We start from the raw sequence: 18,852 nt of genomic DNA on the forward strand, positions 1-18,852 counted from the left end.
TTTGTGCTAAATGAATAATCTGAAAAAGATTGATCTTTTGTCTTCTAGGGAGCACTTGAAAGATCTTCAAATTATGGAGCTAGAGAAACAGTCCTCTGAAATGGTGTCAAGATATGAGCAACAGGTACATTACAATTCAAATATTCTGAATTTAAGTATGTGCTTACTGGGCATGATCAACAGTGAATCTCTGCCAACTGAACAGAACAGCAGAATAAAGAAGAGACAGATCCCTACCCCATGTCTCCCCCCAAAAAGCAATTCTGGAGGGCTGTGAAACTCTCCTGAGCTTTCTTTTAAGGCAGGGGTAGGCAACCGTTTTGAGCCGGGGGCCGGGTTGCTGTCCCTCAGACAACTGGGGGGCCGAAGCCAAAAAATAAATAATTAAATAATTTTTTAAAAATTTAAATAAATAAACAAACCGGGACAAATGTAGGACAACATTTTCAAATAGTGGACACTTTTTAAAAAAAAAGTGGAGGACACACAAAAAAATTTGCTGATTTTTTAAAAAATGTTAATATAAATGCATGTTTCTGAGGCATCTATAGACAATTGCCCTCCTTGCCCCTGCGCGCGAGAGGCCAAAGGCCCCGGCGGCAATCAGTGGCAGGACCAGGCTGGGGCCGGTCCCAAGGCCTCGCTGGGCCGCATCCGGCCCGTGGGCCGCAGGTTGCCTACCCCTGTTTTAAGGCATTGCCACAGGTTTGGGGAATGGGAGCAAAGCGGAAGTCCTTAGTTTTGATGGGTAAGACAGTTCGTTTACTAGATGACGTGTCAGTGGAATATGACTGAAGATTTAATCCTAGCTGTGCAAAACTAAAGCATTTTGATTCTTTACTATCATATTTTCTGTCTCATATACATACTTTGAACCCAATTTTCTAGGAAGCCAAGGTGCTGAAACTGGAACAAAGCTTAACTGCTGCTGAAGTAGTTATTGCTTCACTGCAGAAGACAAATACTGCTGAAAAGGTATGTGTCCAACTTAGACTGGGTACAAATATAATAAAGGGGAAAAAATCAAGTGACTGCATTTTTGTAATACAGAATTCTATGACTTGGCAAAATCAGAATTAACGTTGCCTTGCTCTTTTAGGAAGTTGTATCAGATCTGATGAGCCAAATTATGGAGATGAGAACATCTATCTGTCAGAAGACGGAGTGCATAGAAGGACTCACATGTGAGCTGGAGGACTTAAAAGTATGTTCTGTTCTTGCCCAGATAATTCCAGGAATGGTGTGTCAAAGTAGAATAACAGAAGCTTGAATACGCGTGTTATACGCGCCTTTCAGCATATGCTGAAAGCCATGCGGGGACATAGGGGCGGCACGTCCCATAGGGACTAATGGGGCACATGCGCACCGCCACATGCATGAGCCCCATTCATTTAAATGGGGCTCGAGCATATGTGTAATTTGCTTTACGCAGGGGAGTCAGGAACAGATCCCCCGCATAAAGCAAGGGTGCACTGTACTTTCAACACCTTCTTTTTATTATTATTTTATATGCCGCCTTTCTCCTGGAGTGGGACCCAAGGCAGTTTGTATTGAATGCTTCTGATGCTTGTGCTGGGCTGAAAACTTTATAGCTCTTCTAATATAGGACTAGTGAAGTAAAATAAAATAGTGGGGTTAGATTTTCTAACCCCAGGCCCTCCACAGTTCAGATCATGCCAAGAGGTACAGCCATATCCATGATATCCTCGGGTCCCTGGAACATTTTCACTGGGCACTTAGCTGGGAGCTAACCTTTGCTCACCCATTCTCCTCTCCAGACAGGGCTGCTAGAGTGAAGGGCTCTCAGCTAACCCTTTCTAAATGTATTGAAAGTGGCAAGTGAAAAAAGTGTTTTTGACTCCCCCAGAGTTACTTGCCATCCAGAAGAAGGATAGAGAAATCATTCACTGTCAGGTAGCACTCCTAAGAGCTTCCTAAGTATGCCAGCTGAGAGGCAACAAGATTGTTCTTCCCTCTTTCCCTGCATGAGGAAACACTCAGGAACTGTTTGCATAGTTCCTATTGCCTACCATTGCTTACAGAAACTATTTGGATTGTTTCTGTAAGCAATGGCAGGCAATAGGACAAAAAGTCCCTGTTACCTTCAGTTGGTAATAACAGCAGGGAACTCACTTGAAAGCACAGGGTGATCCCTACTGTGTTAATTCCAATTGGACATAGCAGGGACTCATTTCCCCCTGGAAGAATGACATATTGATTTTGAAACGTATATACTAGGCTAGAAACCTGGATGCTTAAAATGTTTCCTTAAAAGTCTACAAAAAGAATTTGAAGAGGCATCCAGTAACTGCATGCGAACCATACATTGTAATATTGTTAGGCAGCAATCATATTTTGCTAGGAGGCTTGTTTTGTGACATTTTTCATGTCACTATATATTTGAGTTTTCGAATTGAAGTATTGAATGTAGTTTTAATAATATGTATCAGAATGGATTTCTTCAACTAATCATGCAGCTCTAATACATGAGTGTTTTTACCATAATCATAGATATTCTTGCTTTTTCAGTGTAAGTATAATTCTGCTTTGGTTGCAAAAGAAGACAGCAAAACAATTGTAGAAGACCAAGAAAGGCAAATTGAAGGGCTGAAAGAGACCTTGGAGAGAATACAAGCAGCTGACAAAATTGAGGTAAAACTTTTTATGGTGTCTTTGATATTTCATACATTCTTTTTTAATGTCGGATTGCTATACGAAAAAGTTCATATAAAAGTATCTCATTTAGTTAAAACAGGAAAAGGAAAACCTTCCCTTAGCCATGTACTGGACAGCAGTTTTGATCTCTTAACAAATTTCTGGTAGTTTTGTCTTGAATGTTTTAGTCAGTGATTTGAAACCACTAAAAGGAATACAAGAGTTAGGCGGCAATACTTTAATTACACTCTGGAGAAAGCACCACTGAGTTCAGTAGGCATTATTTCATCTTAACAGGCACTCCAAAGAATATGTGTCTTTAGCCTTATTCATGGGCAGAATAATTATTATATATTTTTATATATACATGTTGCACATTTTCCATTTCTTTCTCTTTTATTATTAGAAGCTATCTGAGAGTGAATTATTCCATTTGTTGCCTCCAGAAGCAGGGCTTTGCAAATCATATCCTGCTTGGTCCTCTTCAGCAGGAGAAATATCTCTTATTTCTGATTGGAGAATTTTCCCAGTTGAGGAATATCTTATTTCCTTTTGCAGAGTGTTCCAGCATTGTGTTTTGTTTTCTCTTGCTAGTAGCAAGTAGCTTCAACGTTTTAAAAATCTAGCAGAACAGCTTCTACTGCAGATAGGTTGTATACACTATGGAAGACAGGCTTCCAATGTGAATATATTTTATCTCTATTAACTTATCCACAGGGAAGGCCTTACCTTACTGAGCAGAAGTGGAGACTTCATTTTCAGTCTCACTATCTAATTCAGCATTGTATCTGAAGCATTTTTTGTTGCATAGGGACCAATGTGTCCAAGCTGCTACGTGTGTAGGGCCTCTGATTTGGCATGTACTGTATTTGCTAGCAGATATCTAGATTGCATGGAGTTGCAACAAATGGTTAGTTTCTTCTGTTCTGTGTTTCATATATATATATATATATATATATATATATATGAAAGTGCTCAGTGCATGGATGAAATGCAACGTGGGAGCTAGAATTACAGCTACATTCCTGCATCAGGGAAGTAAGGCCTTATATACAAGTGATGCAGATAGTATTTTAGACAAGTATTTTGTGGGGTGGGGGTGAGAGAGAACAGTTTGTTTCTTGAAGGCTTGCACTACCACAAGGAAATTCATTAATGTCTAGACATAACAGAAACCTGTAGTTTTGATTTACATCTTAATTTTACTGTCAAAATGCAATTCCTTTGTACCTTCCACCTTGATCTAAGCTATATTTGTGTTATGTGGTTAAAACAGTGTATGAGGCAGAAATAGTGAAGGTGCTGCATAAATAACCTACATAAATAAATAATCGACTTTAAACTAAGATCATTTTGGGTAGAAATTCAGTGCATGCATTTTAAATACTGGGAAATGATTGCATTTATTTTAAAAGGTGCTGAGGAAAAGGAAAGTGAAGACTATGTGTCGAGTGTTATCACTTGTGCTAATATTGATACTGTTCTTTATTTACATAGAAGGAGATACTTTGTGAAGAATTGCATCATACCTCTGAGCAGCTAAGCAGGTTAACTGAAGCTTCTAAAAATCATGCAGCACTTCTTCAGTCTGCACAAGAAGACATAATTAGGAAAGAAACATTAATCCAAGAACTTCAGGAGCAGGTAATTATGACCATTCTTACCATTAAAAGTGTTGGGAGAGAAAGGAAACAAACGTTATGATCGGCTCTGGTGTGTGTGTGTGTGTGTGTGTGTGTGTGTGTGTGTGTGTTGCAAGAATTAATGTGTTCAGATAGCATAATGGGAACGAGTCCTGACCTCATCAGCTTCTCTTCTCCAGTGCAACTGGCACTCATCAAAGGTTTGCACTTTGGTTGTTACTCTAGGGTTATTCCTGCATCTGAACAGATTGTAGTTAATCTTAACTGAAGCTGGAAAAAGCCAGCTTTAGATTGTGGTTTACACAGTTAACTTGCTTTCAATAAACCACAGTTAAAGTTTAGGCCTAGCCATAAAATGCAGTTAATTGAAAGTCAAAGCAAAAGCTTCTAATCTCCTTCTGCTGGTCATAGGAGCCCTGGTGGCGCAGTGGTTAAATGCCTGTACTGCAGCCATTCACTCAAAACCACAAGGTTGCGAGTTCAAGACCAGCAAAAGGGCCCAAGCTCGACTCAGGCTTGCATCCTTCCGAGGAGGGAGCTAAAATGAGGACCCAGACTGTTGGGGGCAAATTAGCTTACTTGCTAATTAGCTTACTTGCTGTTCACCGCTATGATCTTTGGAATAGCGGTATATAAATAAAACAAATTAAATTAAAATTATGGTGGAGAAAGAGCCTAAGACTTGAGCACATAGGCCCAAAACAGACCGGCCAGATAGTGGCAGGAGACCATGCTGGCACCATTTGTGCCAGGACCACAGCAGCTGCATGTGTTCAGTCCCAATCTGGGCCACCACTGCTCTATTTGCATTGCCTATTCTATCCTCACCTTGTCCCAGTTCTTTGCAAATGCCTCAGCTTTGGTGCAGCTTCAGGTCCTCATGGTCTGCTTAATGAGAAAGAGAAACAAAAGCAGACAAAAACCTCATGGTGCTTTCAGACTTTTAAAAAAACCTGTCCTCAGAACCATCTTGAAGTTTTGCACGTCTCCCCAACTTCCCATCTCATTTGACAGTTGTTATCTCATCACTTCTGCGATATCTCTTCATTAAAATGTAACAGTACCTCTGTCATTTAACAATACCTCTGTCATTTATCACAAAGGTCCTTACCACTTGTCTGCTAGTTCTGGACTCTGTTTGAGATCACCTTTAGCAATTTCTGGTCACCAGAGTTCCCAACTTATGATAGTGCTTATACCAAACAGGTCAGACTAACATCAAATATCCACTTAAATAACAGGTCTTGGGAGGTCCAAGATATTTATATGGGGAAAAACAGACTCAGTCTTGAAACTATTTTGGGCTATTATAAGTATTCATGGATATATACATACACGTACATTCCCTTCAGGGAGAATCACAGACATAGCAATGCCTGGGTACTTCAACTTCATTGCCATTGTATGTAAGGCATTATTATTCCATTATATTACATATAAGGCCTCTTATTTTAAGTCACATAGTTTATTTTAAGTCACCATATTCCTCAGGATAGTCATAGGGGACTTAACTGCATTAATCACAAGCAAGCATATATCTCCTAGCCATACCAGAATCAGCCTTTTAGGGTGGCATGTCAGGGCTTATCAGAAACTTTTTCTAGGTAGGCCACATGTAGTCTTTGTCTTCCTGCAGTGGAGGCATGCTGAATTGCAGCCTAAATTTAGCTCTTATTCCCTTCTTAATACTTTATACAATCAGAGGTTTACATCCTACCTTTTTGTTCTGTACACTCGAGTCTAATACACACCCCACTTTTAGCATGCTCCCTGCTACTTGTTGTTAGATGTCTCTAATGTACTAATTTGCAGAGTGATCTGAGGTCACTCTTTGTGGGGTTTGTTTATTTTCGTTAAAGAAACATAATGACATTCTTCCAAGACTTGAAAACCTGAACATTTTTTCTCCCTTCCTTTTTTTTCTAAGACAGAAAATGGGCAGACATTATCATCAATCTTAGGCTCTATATTCTACTATCTATAGGTTTCTACCAGGTTATCTGTCCTTATTTAATGCTACAAAAACATTTAAATGGTATATATACAGGCTGAGGAGTTGAGAACTAAAATTTGCCTGGCCTGTAACAAGATGTCTGCACATTGCATCTGTGTAACAGTCTAACCTAAGCAGTGCTCTTGCATAGACCTTTACCAAAATGTATTACCTTTTTAATCTGTTTGCATTTTATATAGCTGGACAAAAAGACAAAAGAACTGGAAAACAGGAGGGCTGAATATGAATCTAAAATGCACCAGCTAGACTGTGTTATGGAATCTGCTGCTGTTGCACTTCCACAGGTATAACTGAGAATATTCTGCTTTGATGAGATATATATAGAATATCTTTATTATTGAAAGATACTGATGTGTAACAAGGTAAAGAATGCTATCAGAAGCATTTGTATTTTAGTAGTACAAAATTTCTATTTTTCTTGCAATAGCAGTCACTGAATTACAATTGCAACCTGTGTTGTTCATTGTACCATTATATTACTGTATACCTTTCCCCACATGGGACTAGACTTTGTCATTGTTAATCAATTCAAATTATATTCCAAATTGTTAGTATATTATTGCAAAACAAAGCACCCACAAACACAACTTACATCAAGACTTTACAAATACTTGTGGTATATGTAAAAGTGGTGTTCTGTTCAACAGTTCAAATGTTTTTGTGTTTGCTTTATAGACTCCCAAAACTCCACCCTGCTTTGACACAAATCTTGCAAAGCTATTAGAAACACACGAGCAGGAGATAGCAGACCAGAGAGCATCTGCAATTAACCTGGAACATCTTGTTGCTGAGTTAAATGAAGAAAGAGATGCTAAAAATAATGAAATTCTAAGACTGAAGGTGAGTTTTTTATTTAGATTGTATAGTTCTAATTTGATGATTTTTGGACTACTGTAGTGTCCATATTAAGTGTTTTGTGTTGTCATTTTGAAAATTCAGTCTCAGTCATCTTGTGAGAACTCATTGTAAAAATGATAGGAAGAACCACAGTCTGTTGAGCAGACAACTAAGGCCATAATCCTCTTGGAGCACAGTGGTAGAATGAAAATCATTGTGAAAGTGGTTGTGCTTTTTCAGAGATTGTGTAAGTCTATTCCTTAGCGCAAACAGTGATTCTACGCAGAGCTCGCTTTCTAACTTTTGATTTAGTTGGTAAGAAACTAATTGATCATTGTGTAAAAATTAATATGAAAGCTGTGGTGCTTTTTGCAGAGCTGTGGAATCCAGTGTAATACAGCTGGCATATACTTAGGTTACACTAAAAGTACAGCAGGTCTTGGCCAGTGACATTGCTTTCACAAGTAGCTCCTCCAATACTAAAGAAATGTCTTAAATATATATATTTAATACATAAACATGCAAGTTTGAACTCAAAAGTACTGAAGTGAAGAGCTTGTTTTAATCAACTAAATCATGTTGTCCTCTTTGGTTTAGACTCAATTATGTGAATTGGAAAATACTCGTCTGGAAATTCAGGTATTAATGGAAAATAACAGAAATCTGCAGAGCCAACTTGAAGAAGCCAGAAGAGGAATGCGTATCAGGTACAAATCACTTTCATGTTTAGTAATGTCTTTTTTTTTCCTGCAACATTAGAGCAAATAGTTTGAAATGAATGAGAAGGGTGGACGTGGCAAGCCCCCAAGAAGCTGTACAATTACATTTCTGTTTGCTGAGTGCGAGGTTGAAAAGATGAAATCTGGAAAAATGGCAAGGGAAAAGGCACCTTTTCCTTTTGTCTTCTCCAAAGCACAAGATAGTGGTGGGAACTAAGATCCTTAGCATTAGTATAATTCAGGGGTAGGAACTACATAGGCTGCATACAGCCCAGGGAGATTCCCCTGTAGGCCTTGCATTCCCTCCACTCCTCCCAAAACTTAGTTCACAAAATTTGTTGTTGTGTGCCTTCAGGTTGTTTCCAACCTATGGCGACCTATCATGGGGTTTTCTTGGCAAGATCCCTTCCTCTGAGGCTGAGAGAGTCAATGTCACTGCAGTGGGTTTCCTTCTATCTGAATGTTCATATCTCCACATGTGAGCCTGTCAGTCTTATGATCTTTGCAGGAGGGCTTTCTCTCCATTCCCCTACCCTCCCAGTCATGGCTGGTAAGGACACAAGAGTGGCTGCTCCTAAGCTTTGTAACTGCTCCTTCTCTGCTGTCATTTCACTGGCAGGGAAAGACCTTCCTTCCTCCAGCCTTAGCTCACCAGGCTAGAGTGAAACACAATTAGGCATGCTGGGGGTTTTTTAGTATATAATAAACACTTTAAGTTTTTTTATTGTTTTAATGTTAATATCTTAAAATTAGTATTTTGATTGGATGTACGATTGAATACTTTTTAAACTTTGTACTCCATGATGTTTTATGTGTTCTGTTTTAATTTATATTATAAGCTACTTTGAGTCCCATTTGGGGAAAAAGCAGGATATAAATTAAATAATAAAATAAATTATTGGGTTTCTTACAGTGGTACACAAAATCCAGGTATTCAAGATCTAAGAGAGAAAGAAAAAGAACTAGCTGAAGAGAAACTGGCAAAGGTATTGCATCTTTTGTATTACCATGTATACGCAACTATAAATCAACCTCATGTATAAGTCAACAGCAGGTTTTAGAGCCAAAATTAACGATTTCGATCTGACCATTGGAAAAGTCGAGAGTAAAACTTAGGGCCATATAACAAAGGATGTATAGGACTAAGCAAAAGAAAACAATGCCAAAAAAATTGAAACATTCTGGCAGATATAACTGTTTGTGCTCACACCAAAGGCTGGATGGATGAAAGAGTAAAGGAGGGGGGTAAGTGCTTCCAGGACAAATTATACTCTTCCCTTTCACCAGGGGGTGATTACTTTTTTAATAGGAGTTAAAGTACAGTACATACATTGACCTGTGGATAAGTCAACTCAGTTTGCTTGGCTCAATGTTTTGGAGAAAAAATTCTAGACTTACACATTAGTATACACAGTAGTTAAAATTATTCCATGTTTTGTATATGTTTGTTCTTCAAGGCTTAACTTGAACAATAGGTATAACTTTAACTATTTTCAACTGCTGTTTTAGTAGTGTTAGATTTTTATGCTAAAAAAGTGAAGAATACAAGATTTTGAACACCTTCTTGCTCAGATTGAAGCACTTCTGATGATCAGTGGGCAGGGGCTGTCCTCTCCTGCATCTTCAGTCAGATTTCTGTCCTTTTTAGCATGGCAGTTCTCTTTCCCCCATTACTCCCCAAGATGATCATAAAAATCTTGAGAGTGGCAAGGAATGCGTGTATGTATATAATTGTCTAACCAGTAATTTACTGTTACATCACTGTTTTCTCTTAGGAGGAAAGAGATGTTGCTATGGCAGCTTCTCAGAATGTGTTACTCATTACTATGAACTTTCCAGCAATAGCAAGTATGTTAACATGCAAAGATATGGCATCTTTGAGACTGAGAGAAAAAAAGAAGTTGGTAGCAAAGCTTTCAATCTACTTCAGATGCATCTGAGGAAGTAGACTTTAGTCTACAAAAGCTTGTGCTACCAACTTCTTTGTTTCTCCCAATTAGTCTTAGAGGTGTTACAATATCCCTTTGCATATTGATCTAGACCACTAGTTCCCAAGCTTTTGGGGGCTATCATTCACATTCTTCTTGAGTGACAACTGTAGGGGCCCTCCCCATGCCTATTTCTTGATACTAGATACAGTTTGTACTGCCGCGAACTGGGCAATGGCGTCCCAATCAGCTATGCCCAGCTCACCACCACTGCCTCCTCAGCTTTTCATGTGCAAGTTCAGCAACGGTAGTAGCCCAAGCCTGCTCCTCCTTGTGCCACACTGGCCTTACATCAAAAGAAAGACCAGATTACTTGCTTGCTACTGAATGACCAAGTGCAAAGGGAGTAACAACCAAGCAACCAAATGAGCAGCAGCTGAGAAGCCTCTTGCCCATGCTGGTCTTTGCTGCAAGGTTGGCACAGGCAAGAAGCTTCTCAATTGCTGTTCCCTTTGCACCTAATCACCTTGGAAGCAGCAACTGAGTAACTGGCTGAGCAGTGACCAAGACGCTTCTTGCAGCAAAGGCCAGCATGCTTGGTTGCTGCTCCTTTTTGCACCTGGTAACTCTGGGAGCAGCAACCAAGCAGATGGCCAGCCAGCATACCTTTTGCTGCTCCCTATGCACCTGGTCACCTTGGGAGCAGCAACCAAGCAGCTGTTCAAACATCGACCGAGAGGCCTCTCGCCTCTGCTGACCTTGCAGCTGCTCCCAAGGTGACTAGGTACAAAGGAAGAAGCTTCTCCCCAGCAAAGAAGGACACTCAATCCTTCTTTGCCGGGTTTAGAAGCAGCCAGCTTTCCCACTTTTCTCCCCAGTGAGGAAGGACTCTCAGTCTGAGAGAGGCAAAGGATTCCTTTGAAGAATCAACCCTGGATGCTCTTCCCCACATAGCTTCAGGTCACTCCCCACCTAAACATTGTTTCTTCAGCTACTTTTTCTGTCAGCCTGTCTCAAAAGAAAGCAAAAGCAGTATTATTATTATTATTAACCTTTATTTATATAGCGCTGTAAATTTACAGTAGTGCAGCTCCAACCTGCCAACCAAGTTCTGGCAAAGCTTAAGCAGGATCCAAGTGAGAAAGTTCCTTCTTGCCGCCATGCTAACTCCAGCTAATGTCTTTTTCCTCACTGCCCCCGTGAGGCCCCCTTTTCTCTCATCCTCCAGGTTAAGTGAATAACCTGGCTGCCACTGATCAACTGATCACTTCTGGTATAACTCCAGAATACTGAAGTTCTGTAACATTTCTGTTTTCTTTTCCAGAATAAAGTAATAGAAGAAATGCTGAAGGTTAAATCAGAGTAAGTCTAATAATTAACTTATAATGAATACATCAAAATAAGTATTTTAAGTCTTAACAGTTCACTTGCAGCAACACTGAGCCTACACAAAACTGGACACTTGGAGATCAAGAAGACAAGTTTAGGTATACCTCAATTAATGAAGTAGATGTGTTCCCAGGCATTACTTTAACAAAAAAATTGGTGCTTGGGGCAGAAATAACATTGAAAAAGTAGGGGTAGGTTCCTGCATCCCAAAAAAGAAGGGCATTTCAACATGTTTCAGCAAATGTTTTGTTCAAAACTAACAATATGCGCATATACAATAGGTCCTCCACTTTTGCGGATGTGATTATTTGCAGTTTTGATTAATTTGTTCTCTTTAGGACTCTCTAGGTCCTCCAGTGCAACACTACCAGAAGTTGACCATAGAGTTGTGCTGGAGAACCTAAACGTTTCTATAGAAAATACTTGTCAAAGCATTTGTCAATCCTCCAGCATGATTCTGTGTGCTGGTCCTCCAGTTGTGCTGAAGGACCTAGAAATTCCTAGAGAGGTGCTCCTTCAGGTAAGAAGAATAGTGTTTTCTTATTTGCTTTTCCCCCCACATTCATTGGGGTCTTCACCCCCTAACCCCTGGGAATGTGGGGGGATCACTGTAAAATAAACAACCATGTCAAGCAAGCCTTGCATAAGTAAACAATTCTTAAAAAATATTGAAGACTTCCTCCAAAATGTATCCAGGGATTAGTTTTTCTTTCACTATTTCCCACTTCTCTTATTTTTTTTGTTTGGGTAGCCTGTGGGGGTTCCCCCCCCCCCTGTTTATTACAAGAAAGGCTTCTGCCTGAGTGAATTCATAACCCTAAATGCACAGGAAATAGAATACCATAGATTAAAAACTTATAAGAGGAAGATACTGGGGACCCAAACCCTTATACATTTAGGGAAGATGTATTAAGGGTGGGTGTTGGGCAAGTGTCATTCACAAATAGGCTGTACAGATCGGCCATTAAGGTCGGCCTGGAAGCAGAATTGGGGCATGGCATCCACATGATGCACACCCCGACTGCCCCCAGGCCGGCATAACGCTGTGCACAGCACCACACATTGGGCGGCATCATGGCACTCCTCTGGTGCTGCGTCTAGATGATGCAGCGCCAAAGGAGGGCCAAAAAGCCGTGGCTTTTTGCAGCTCCTTTTTGCACTGCAGAAAGATGAGATCAGGGCCACAGCATGTGGTTGCCGCAACCCCGATCTGGCACTAAAAGGGATGGCTGCAGACTGACTCTTAGGGGTGGTTTGTACAGCCCCAAGGAGTCTTCGCATATCTCTGAGATAAAAAGGGCGCCTTGAGGCATTGCCTTCACCATCCTCCCAATGCGCTCATACTGTTAAAAAAACAACTTCCAGCTGGGTAGAGGACCAAGATATTAAATAAGGCCTGGGTAGGTATAAAAAACTTTAGTGAAGCTTCTTTGTTATTGGCTTTTGTTGGAGGTATGCCTGCCTTTGAAGCAGAATGGCTTTGCTCTGAAATGTCGGAGTTCTTGTTTTCAGCCAGTAGGTGGCAGGAACAAACTAATATTTGTGCAAGATTGCTTTCTAGTTTTAAAATGGCTCTTACTAGCATAAATCTAGTAAAGGTTAATTTGAAATTGTACATTCATACATGAATATACAATTATCCTCTACCCCAGATGCGACTTTGAGGTATACTCAAAAAGGTGTTCTTGGCATTACTTTGTGAGATGGAAGGACAAGTAGTATAATAAATGCAATATTGTTAAGCTGAAATAAAAAAAGTATGGAATTTAATACAGAAACAGTGTAAAATGGATAAACAGAGTGATGTACAGTTATCAGTGCAGCTGCACAGTTTTTTGTCAGTGGAATCTTAGATGTCCGAAGTGGCAAGCTCTGATTTTACATCATGGTCCTATATCTTCCTGCTGTGTTGTATTGATGAAAGGACATCTTATTTGTAACACTGGACAAACTTGATTTTAATTTGTCTTTAGCTGCTTATTCCACTTAGTAGTTAATGAAAGTCATGAAGAGGTACAAATCATCTGCTTCCACAGATCATCAGGCTGTTGACTTGATACCTTATATTTAAACACTGTTAAATTAGAGTTCATTCATAGAAATTCATTTATAGCTCTGTCAATAAGATGTAGGTCCTAAGCAAATATCAAGAGACAGTTTGGGAGAGGAGGGAGGGTAATGGGAGAGTTGGTTTCTCCTCCAGAGATTATTAAATTATTATTATTATTAAATTATTTTTGTAGGGGGGGAGTTAGAATATGAATTCCCCACCATCCTCTATGTTTATTATTATTATTATTATTAGGTTATTTTTTAGGGAGGGGATTTGGAATATGAATTCCCCACCATTATACTCCCAGCTCTTAGATCAGGGGACTAGGTGTCCTCCTTTTACAGGACATGCCCTCCAAGCTGGCCAGAATGTTTTTACTGTATTGTTTTTAATGTACTTGTAATTCATGTATTTTATAATGCTGTACACCGCCCTGGTTATAGAAGGGCGGTATATAAATACATTTTTTATTATTTATTATTATTAAGAAGGGGACTTCACCTGCTGCCTTGTGCTACCTGCTCTTAAAAAACAGTACCCTGTTGTGTTTGGAGGATTAGTGAAACAATGATACAACTTAAATTTGTAATCCAAAGTAACAATTAATTCCCCTAGTTATAAACTTTTTTTCTGCAGGTTAGAAAGAACCAGAAGTAACCTTAGAAGTAAAGAGACTGCCTTTCAAGAAATGAGTCAAGAGATGGAACGATTAAAAGCTTTGGAATCAAAGGCATTTGAGGAGAAACAGCAAATAAGATCAAAACTGGAGGAAACATGTGAAGAAAGAATAAAAATTGAAAAGGTGGGTAAACATGGTTTATTAATACTCACTGTGCTTTGGATCCATTAGTCTGTGACAGTGAGTGGACTAAACCCAGTGAACAAAATATTAGTTATGTACTACATCTGATAGAACTTTAATTAGACTTTAATTCAAATTCTTTTTTTAAAAAGGTCTAGTTGAGATATGCTTTAATGCCTTCATGTACAAGCCTTCAAGTATTGTTCTGATTCCTCCTTGAAATGCAGGAGATGTTCCTTCTAAGGAAACAGATTGAGGTTCTTGCTGAGGAGAATGGAAAACTGGTTGGTCACCAAAATGTAAATCAGAAGATCCAGTATCTTGTCAAACTGAAGAAGGAACATGCTAAATTGATAGAGGTAACATTAAACAGGAATCAAATTAGACCTGGGGGTTTTAGAACAGCAGGATACCAGGCCCTCACACAGTAGGTCCAGTGTGCTTGCAATCTCTATTTGTGGTGAGGTTCTGTCACTACTCTTTTCTAAACTGCATGTTCTTTCCTTATCCTTTCTTGGACTCCTTGAGGGTTTTTCCTCTATGCTCCCACCAACCCTGCTTTAGATACAGAGGGAACTGGGCTCTGAGATCCACAAAAGAGGCCCTTCTCTCCATCCCACCACCATCACAAGTACAGCTGGTGTTGACACAAGAGAGGGCCTTTCCGTGGCTGCCCCTAGACTCTGGAACTCCCTGCCCAGGGAGACCAGAATGGCCCCTTCTTTGATGGCCTTCCACCGACAGGTGAAAACTTCCTCTTCAGACAGGCATTCAAAACAGAATGCTTTTAAAGAATGGCCTGGGGTACTATATTGTTTTAATGTATTTTAAGCTTTTTTGCCTTTTTAAAGTAATTGATATTTTAGCATTGAAATTATTTTAATTATTGTAGTAATTTAATCCCATTTTAACGTATTGTTTTTGTATGTTTTAACTGTATGGTGTTTTTTAACGTTGTAAGTCGCCCTGAATCCCAGTCTTGGGAGAAGGGCAGGATATAAATAAATATTATAATAATAATAATAATAATAATGGAATCAAGGATCACCACTATGGGATCAGAGATGGTCTTGTAATTCCTTGCCTTCCTGGCTGGTAGGGACTGTCTAATGGGATGAGACAGAAAATAGCTTTTCTAATAAACACAAAATTTCCATTTTATCTTTGCAGGAAGTAGAAGTACTTCGTGTTGAAAATGCCTGTTTGAAAGAAAGATGTCAAGAATCATAATTTACTGCATCAAGAAATAAGTGCTACATTAATAATATCTACAAAGCAAAAAAAGTAGCACTTAACCTTATTCCCATGAGTCTAAATATCTTCTTCATCAAGTACTGATTAGCTGGATGGGTTTTGCTCGGATGGATCTTCTGTATTACTGAGCTAAGCTGACAAATCAGTCCCAATCACATATGTTATGTGCCAGGAATTAACACTTGAAAGCACCTCTGTCTCCATAATACTTAAACTTCCAGGCTTCCTGACTTTCAAAGAAGGCCAGTGGATCTCACAAATTGGACTAATTTTAGACTTAGAAGTACCTCTGATGTGTTTTCTACAATGTATATATTTTGAATGTTCAGTTTTGAGACTATATTCAGCCTTTGGAATATGAATTAATTCACCTTTTTATTACTCAAATATTTACTACAAGTACATTTTGGATTTGTTTGTTTGTTTGTTTGTATATAGCTATCAATTAAATGTCAAGTCAGTCTTCTACCTGTTAGTATAGACAATGTGAATTTGATATCTTAGTCTTCTTTCATTTTAACTAGTTGTTATATTTGGAAGTACTCCTCTTGTTTAGCCTAACGCTGTCAAGCATTGAGGTCAGCTCTGTCATCCAGCCTGGAGTCTTATTTGTATATTGTAACCTGTTAATTTTACAGGATCACAAGGTTTTCTTTTTCACACTAAAAAAAGTGTGGTCATCTATTGTAAATAACTGAACTGTTAGCACTCCAAAAAACAAAACACACGAGGGAGACATATTTTATGAAATAATTACATTATCTCTCTGAGGTGAATTCAATTGTAAATAGTACTTTAAAAATAAAAATAAAAGATTGATTAAAATTATGGGTTAAGACCACACTTTCAGTGCAGGGTGGTCTGTAGCTTGTTGTCTGTAATTAGTTCTGGTGTTTCTGTTTCAACAGATTGTAGGGTGCTAGATTGTCAGATGTCTCAAACTGTGAAAGTGCTGCAGGTTCAATTGCTCCCTCCTCCACTCTTTTGTGCCTGTTTTGTTTCCAGCTTACTCTAAACATGTCATATGAATTAGGCAACAGAATTGTGCTAATCTGAAAAAAATATGAAATATCATAATTGCTCTAACGTAGTAGCCATCACTCTTACTAGAGGATAACATGGTTTGAATGTGAAATGAAGCCGTAGTTTCTCTAACGTAGCCATCATTCTTATTAGAGAGAGAAAAAAATGTAGAGGGAATTGGCAAGTTACTAATCACATATTCTCCATATTTAGTAACCAGGTTAAAACTAGACTGTGTTTTCATTTTACATATTAAGCAGGGACACAGATGTACAAAATAGATTTCTTCTGTGGCAGGTAAGAATGGTAGATAACTGTCTTTCTTGGCAAAATACACAGAAGCGGGAACTGGCATCCTACTTTCTGGCATGAAAAATGGCACAGGCATGTAATGTCTTTGGTACTTAGGTGAAGCTGCAAAGGATACTCAGTTTGTGGACTCTAGGCTGTATGTTAGCAACCTGTGAGATTATACAGTGCATACTGCTGCTCCATGCTGTAGATGCAATGGAGGGCAAATGGGTGCCTGCTGAAACCAAGGACTGCTTTGTCCTATTGGTCTATTTCTCATATTTAGTGTTACTTTTTCAGGAGTGCCCTTTCACCAAAGTAAGTATTTTAGGAACTTGGACAAACTACCTTTCTGATCTAAGTATTGTTACTGCTTTGAATGTTCATTTGTTGTGAACTCGTCTCCTTGTCCATGATACACTTGACAGAAGTGTAACTTTATGGCAGCTATAACAACTTTCAAAACTCAGGGGAGTGGGGAGTTACACATATTAGGCATTATTTTTTCAAGGACAACATATAAAAGGATTTTGTACCTAAATGAGTAGTTTTATTTCTTTCAAAATAGTGCTAGCTTATAAAATTGATGTCTAAATATCTTTAATTGCTCGTGTCTATCATATAGCTTTCTGCGCTCTATGTAATATTCATAAAAGCCCGATTTTCTTTCCTCTGTTTATTGAATATGTGTAGGGAGAGAAAGACGACATCTCCGATGTCCACAGATTCAGATAAAATCTCCTTCTCTTGGTAAATACATGTTGTCGTTAGTTGCAGTAAATAGGCAATAAATGCCTGTATTAGGGATTCCTTTCCCCCTTCCCATTCCCTATTGGTTTTCTAATAAATATTTTAATATACTGTATAGCAGAAGAACAATTAGCTATCCACTATAAGTTTTGAGTTGTTCAAGTCAATATCCTTTCACAGTTTTAAAATACATTCAGTGCTACAAAGCTAAGAGGCTGTGTTTTTTGTTGTTGTTTTTTAATGTGTATATCCTCCCACTGCCCTCTCCATTTATACACTATTTGAAGACTCTTCAGCTATGGTGGGTTAGTTTATCCTGCAATAATCAGTCCTTCATTTGTGCACTTGTTTTTTTATATATATATAAATATCTGTTTGAAAACAGCTGTGGAACAACTATCGACCATTGCTGTGTCTAAAACAGCAGGCTGTACGTTATGTGATGTCTTCATGCTTTTATAAATAAATGAATTCATACTTTTTAAAATGAATGAAGTTTTAATATCATACCTTGGTTAATTGTGTCACCTTCACAATAACAACGCAATGTGGCAGTCTTATCAGGTTTCTTTTATTTCTCTTCTGTTTTAGCCTTGTTGTAAGTGCCTTGGTTCCCATGCTGAGGAAAAGCCAGGAGAGAAAGAGAATAAAAATAAAAATATTTTAAAAATAAGATTATTATAAAAGAAAGGTTGGGGGGATCTTGCAGCACCTTTGAGATACATATATTTAGCATAAACTTGTGGATTCAAGTCCATTTCATGAGATGCATTAAGTGGGAAGGGTTGTGAAATGTAAAGAGAATAGAAAAACTGGTAATGGGATGAAGTTATTAACTGTAGTCACAATTTAAAAAGACACAGGTGGGAGATAGGCTTTATTTACAAGCATAGATAAGCAGTAAATAAATTTATAGTGAAGCAAAGACTCTAGTATAATGATATGATGATGAAACTAAAGAGACAGCTGCATTACTCACAGAAAATTGATCTTTAAAGACTAGGGAGAGATGGAATCCTGTAAAATGATGCTACCGGTTCATAGAGTTTTAACAGGAGAGCTCTACCCCATGAAAATAGGGACAGTTTATCAAACTAGAGTTGTGTGCCTTCAAGTCATTTCTGACTTACGGCAACCGTAAGGCAAACTTGTCATGGGGTTTTCTTGGCAAGATTTGTTCAAAGGAGGTTTGCCGTTGCCCTCTCCTGACACTGAGAGCATGTCACTTACCCACTTGGTTTCATGGCTGAGCAGAGAATCTAACACTAATCGAGGCGGGGTTACAGCCCTATAAAAGCATACAAAATACAATAATATCCAATACAGTACATTATCTCAACGATAATAATATCAATTAAAATTAGTTTTATCATAGTGCAGAGTTTTATAACTGGAGTTACACAGAATCATTATTAAAAGGTAAAAGGATGGGTCCTAAACAATGTCGGCTGGATTAAGCCACTAAACCAAACTGACATTGATATGTATTATGTT

The 18,852-nt window shown here is 38.6% G+C and overlaps 1 protein-coding gene across 1 annotated transcript in view; it reads left to right on the forward strand.

Annotated features, from left to right (window-relative positions):
• KIF15 (kinesin family member 15) overlaps nucleotides 1–17,803 on the forward strand; it is a 44,646-nt gene extending 26,843 nt beyond the window's left edge. The window contains exons 23-35 of the mRNA XM_089532762.1: nucleotides 49–124; nucleotides 889–975; nucleotides 1,100–1,204; nucleotides 2,530–2,652; nucleotides 4,153–4,299; nucleotides 6,492–6,596; nucleotides 6,988–7,152; nucleotides 7,747–7,856; nucleotides 8,782–8,854; nucleotides 11,121–11,158; nucleotides 13,875–14,040; nucleotides 14,268–14,399; nucleotides 15,211–17,803. Coding sequence (XP_089388888.1) covers nucleotides 49–124; nucleotides 889–975; nucleotides 1,100–1,204; nucleotides 2,530–2,652; nucleotides 4,153–4,299; nucleotides 6,492–6,596; nucleotides 6,988–7,152; nucleotides 7,747–7,856; nucleotides 8,782–8,854; nucleotides 11,121–11,158; nucleotides 13,875–14,040; nucleotides 14,268–14,399; nucleotides 15,211–15,270 — 1,387 coding nt within the window. The 3' untranslated portion in view covers nucleotides 15,271–17,803. The remainder of the gene's footprint in view (nucleotides 1–48; nucleotides 125–888; nucleotides 976–1,099; nucleotides 1,205–2,529; nucleotides 2,653–4,152; nucleotides 4,300–6,491; nucleotides 6,597–6,987; nucleotides 7,153–7,746; nucleotides 7,857–8,781; nucleotides 8,855–11,120; nucleotides 11,159–13,874; nucleotides 14,041–14,267; nucleotides 14,400–15,210) is intronic.
• Nucleotides 17,804–18,852: the final 1,049 nt, after the last annotated feature.

This window comes from Sceloporus occidentalis, unplaced genomic scaffold, assembly GCF_023333645.1.
Source record: "Sceloporus occidentalis isolate IW3139 unplaced genomic scaffold, rSceOcc1.0.p SCAF_7, whole genome shotgun sequence".
Taxonomy (NCBI): Eukaryota; Metazoa; Chordata; class Lepidosauria; order Squamata; family Phrynosomatidae; genus Sceloporus; species Sceloporus occidentalis.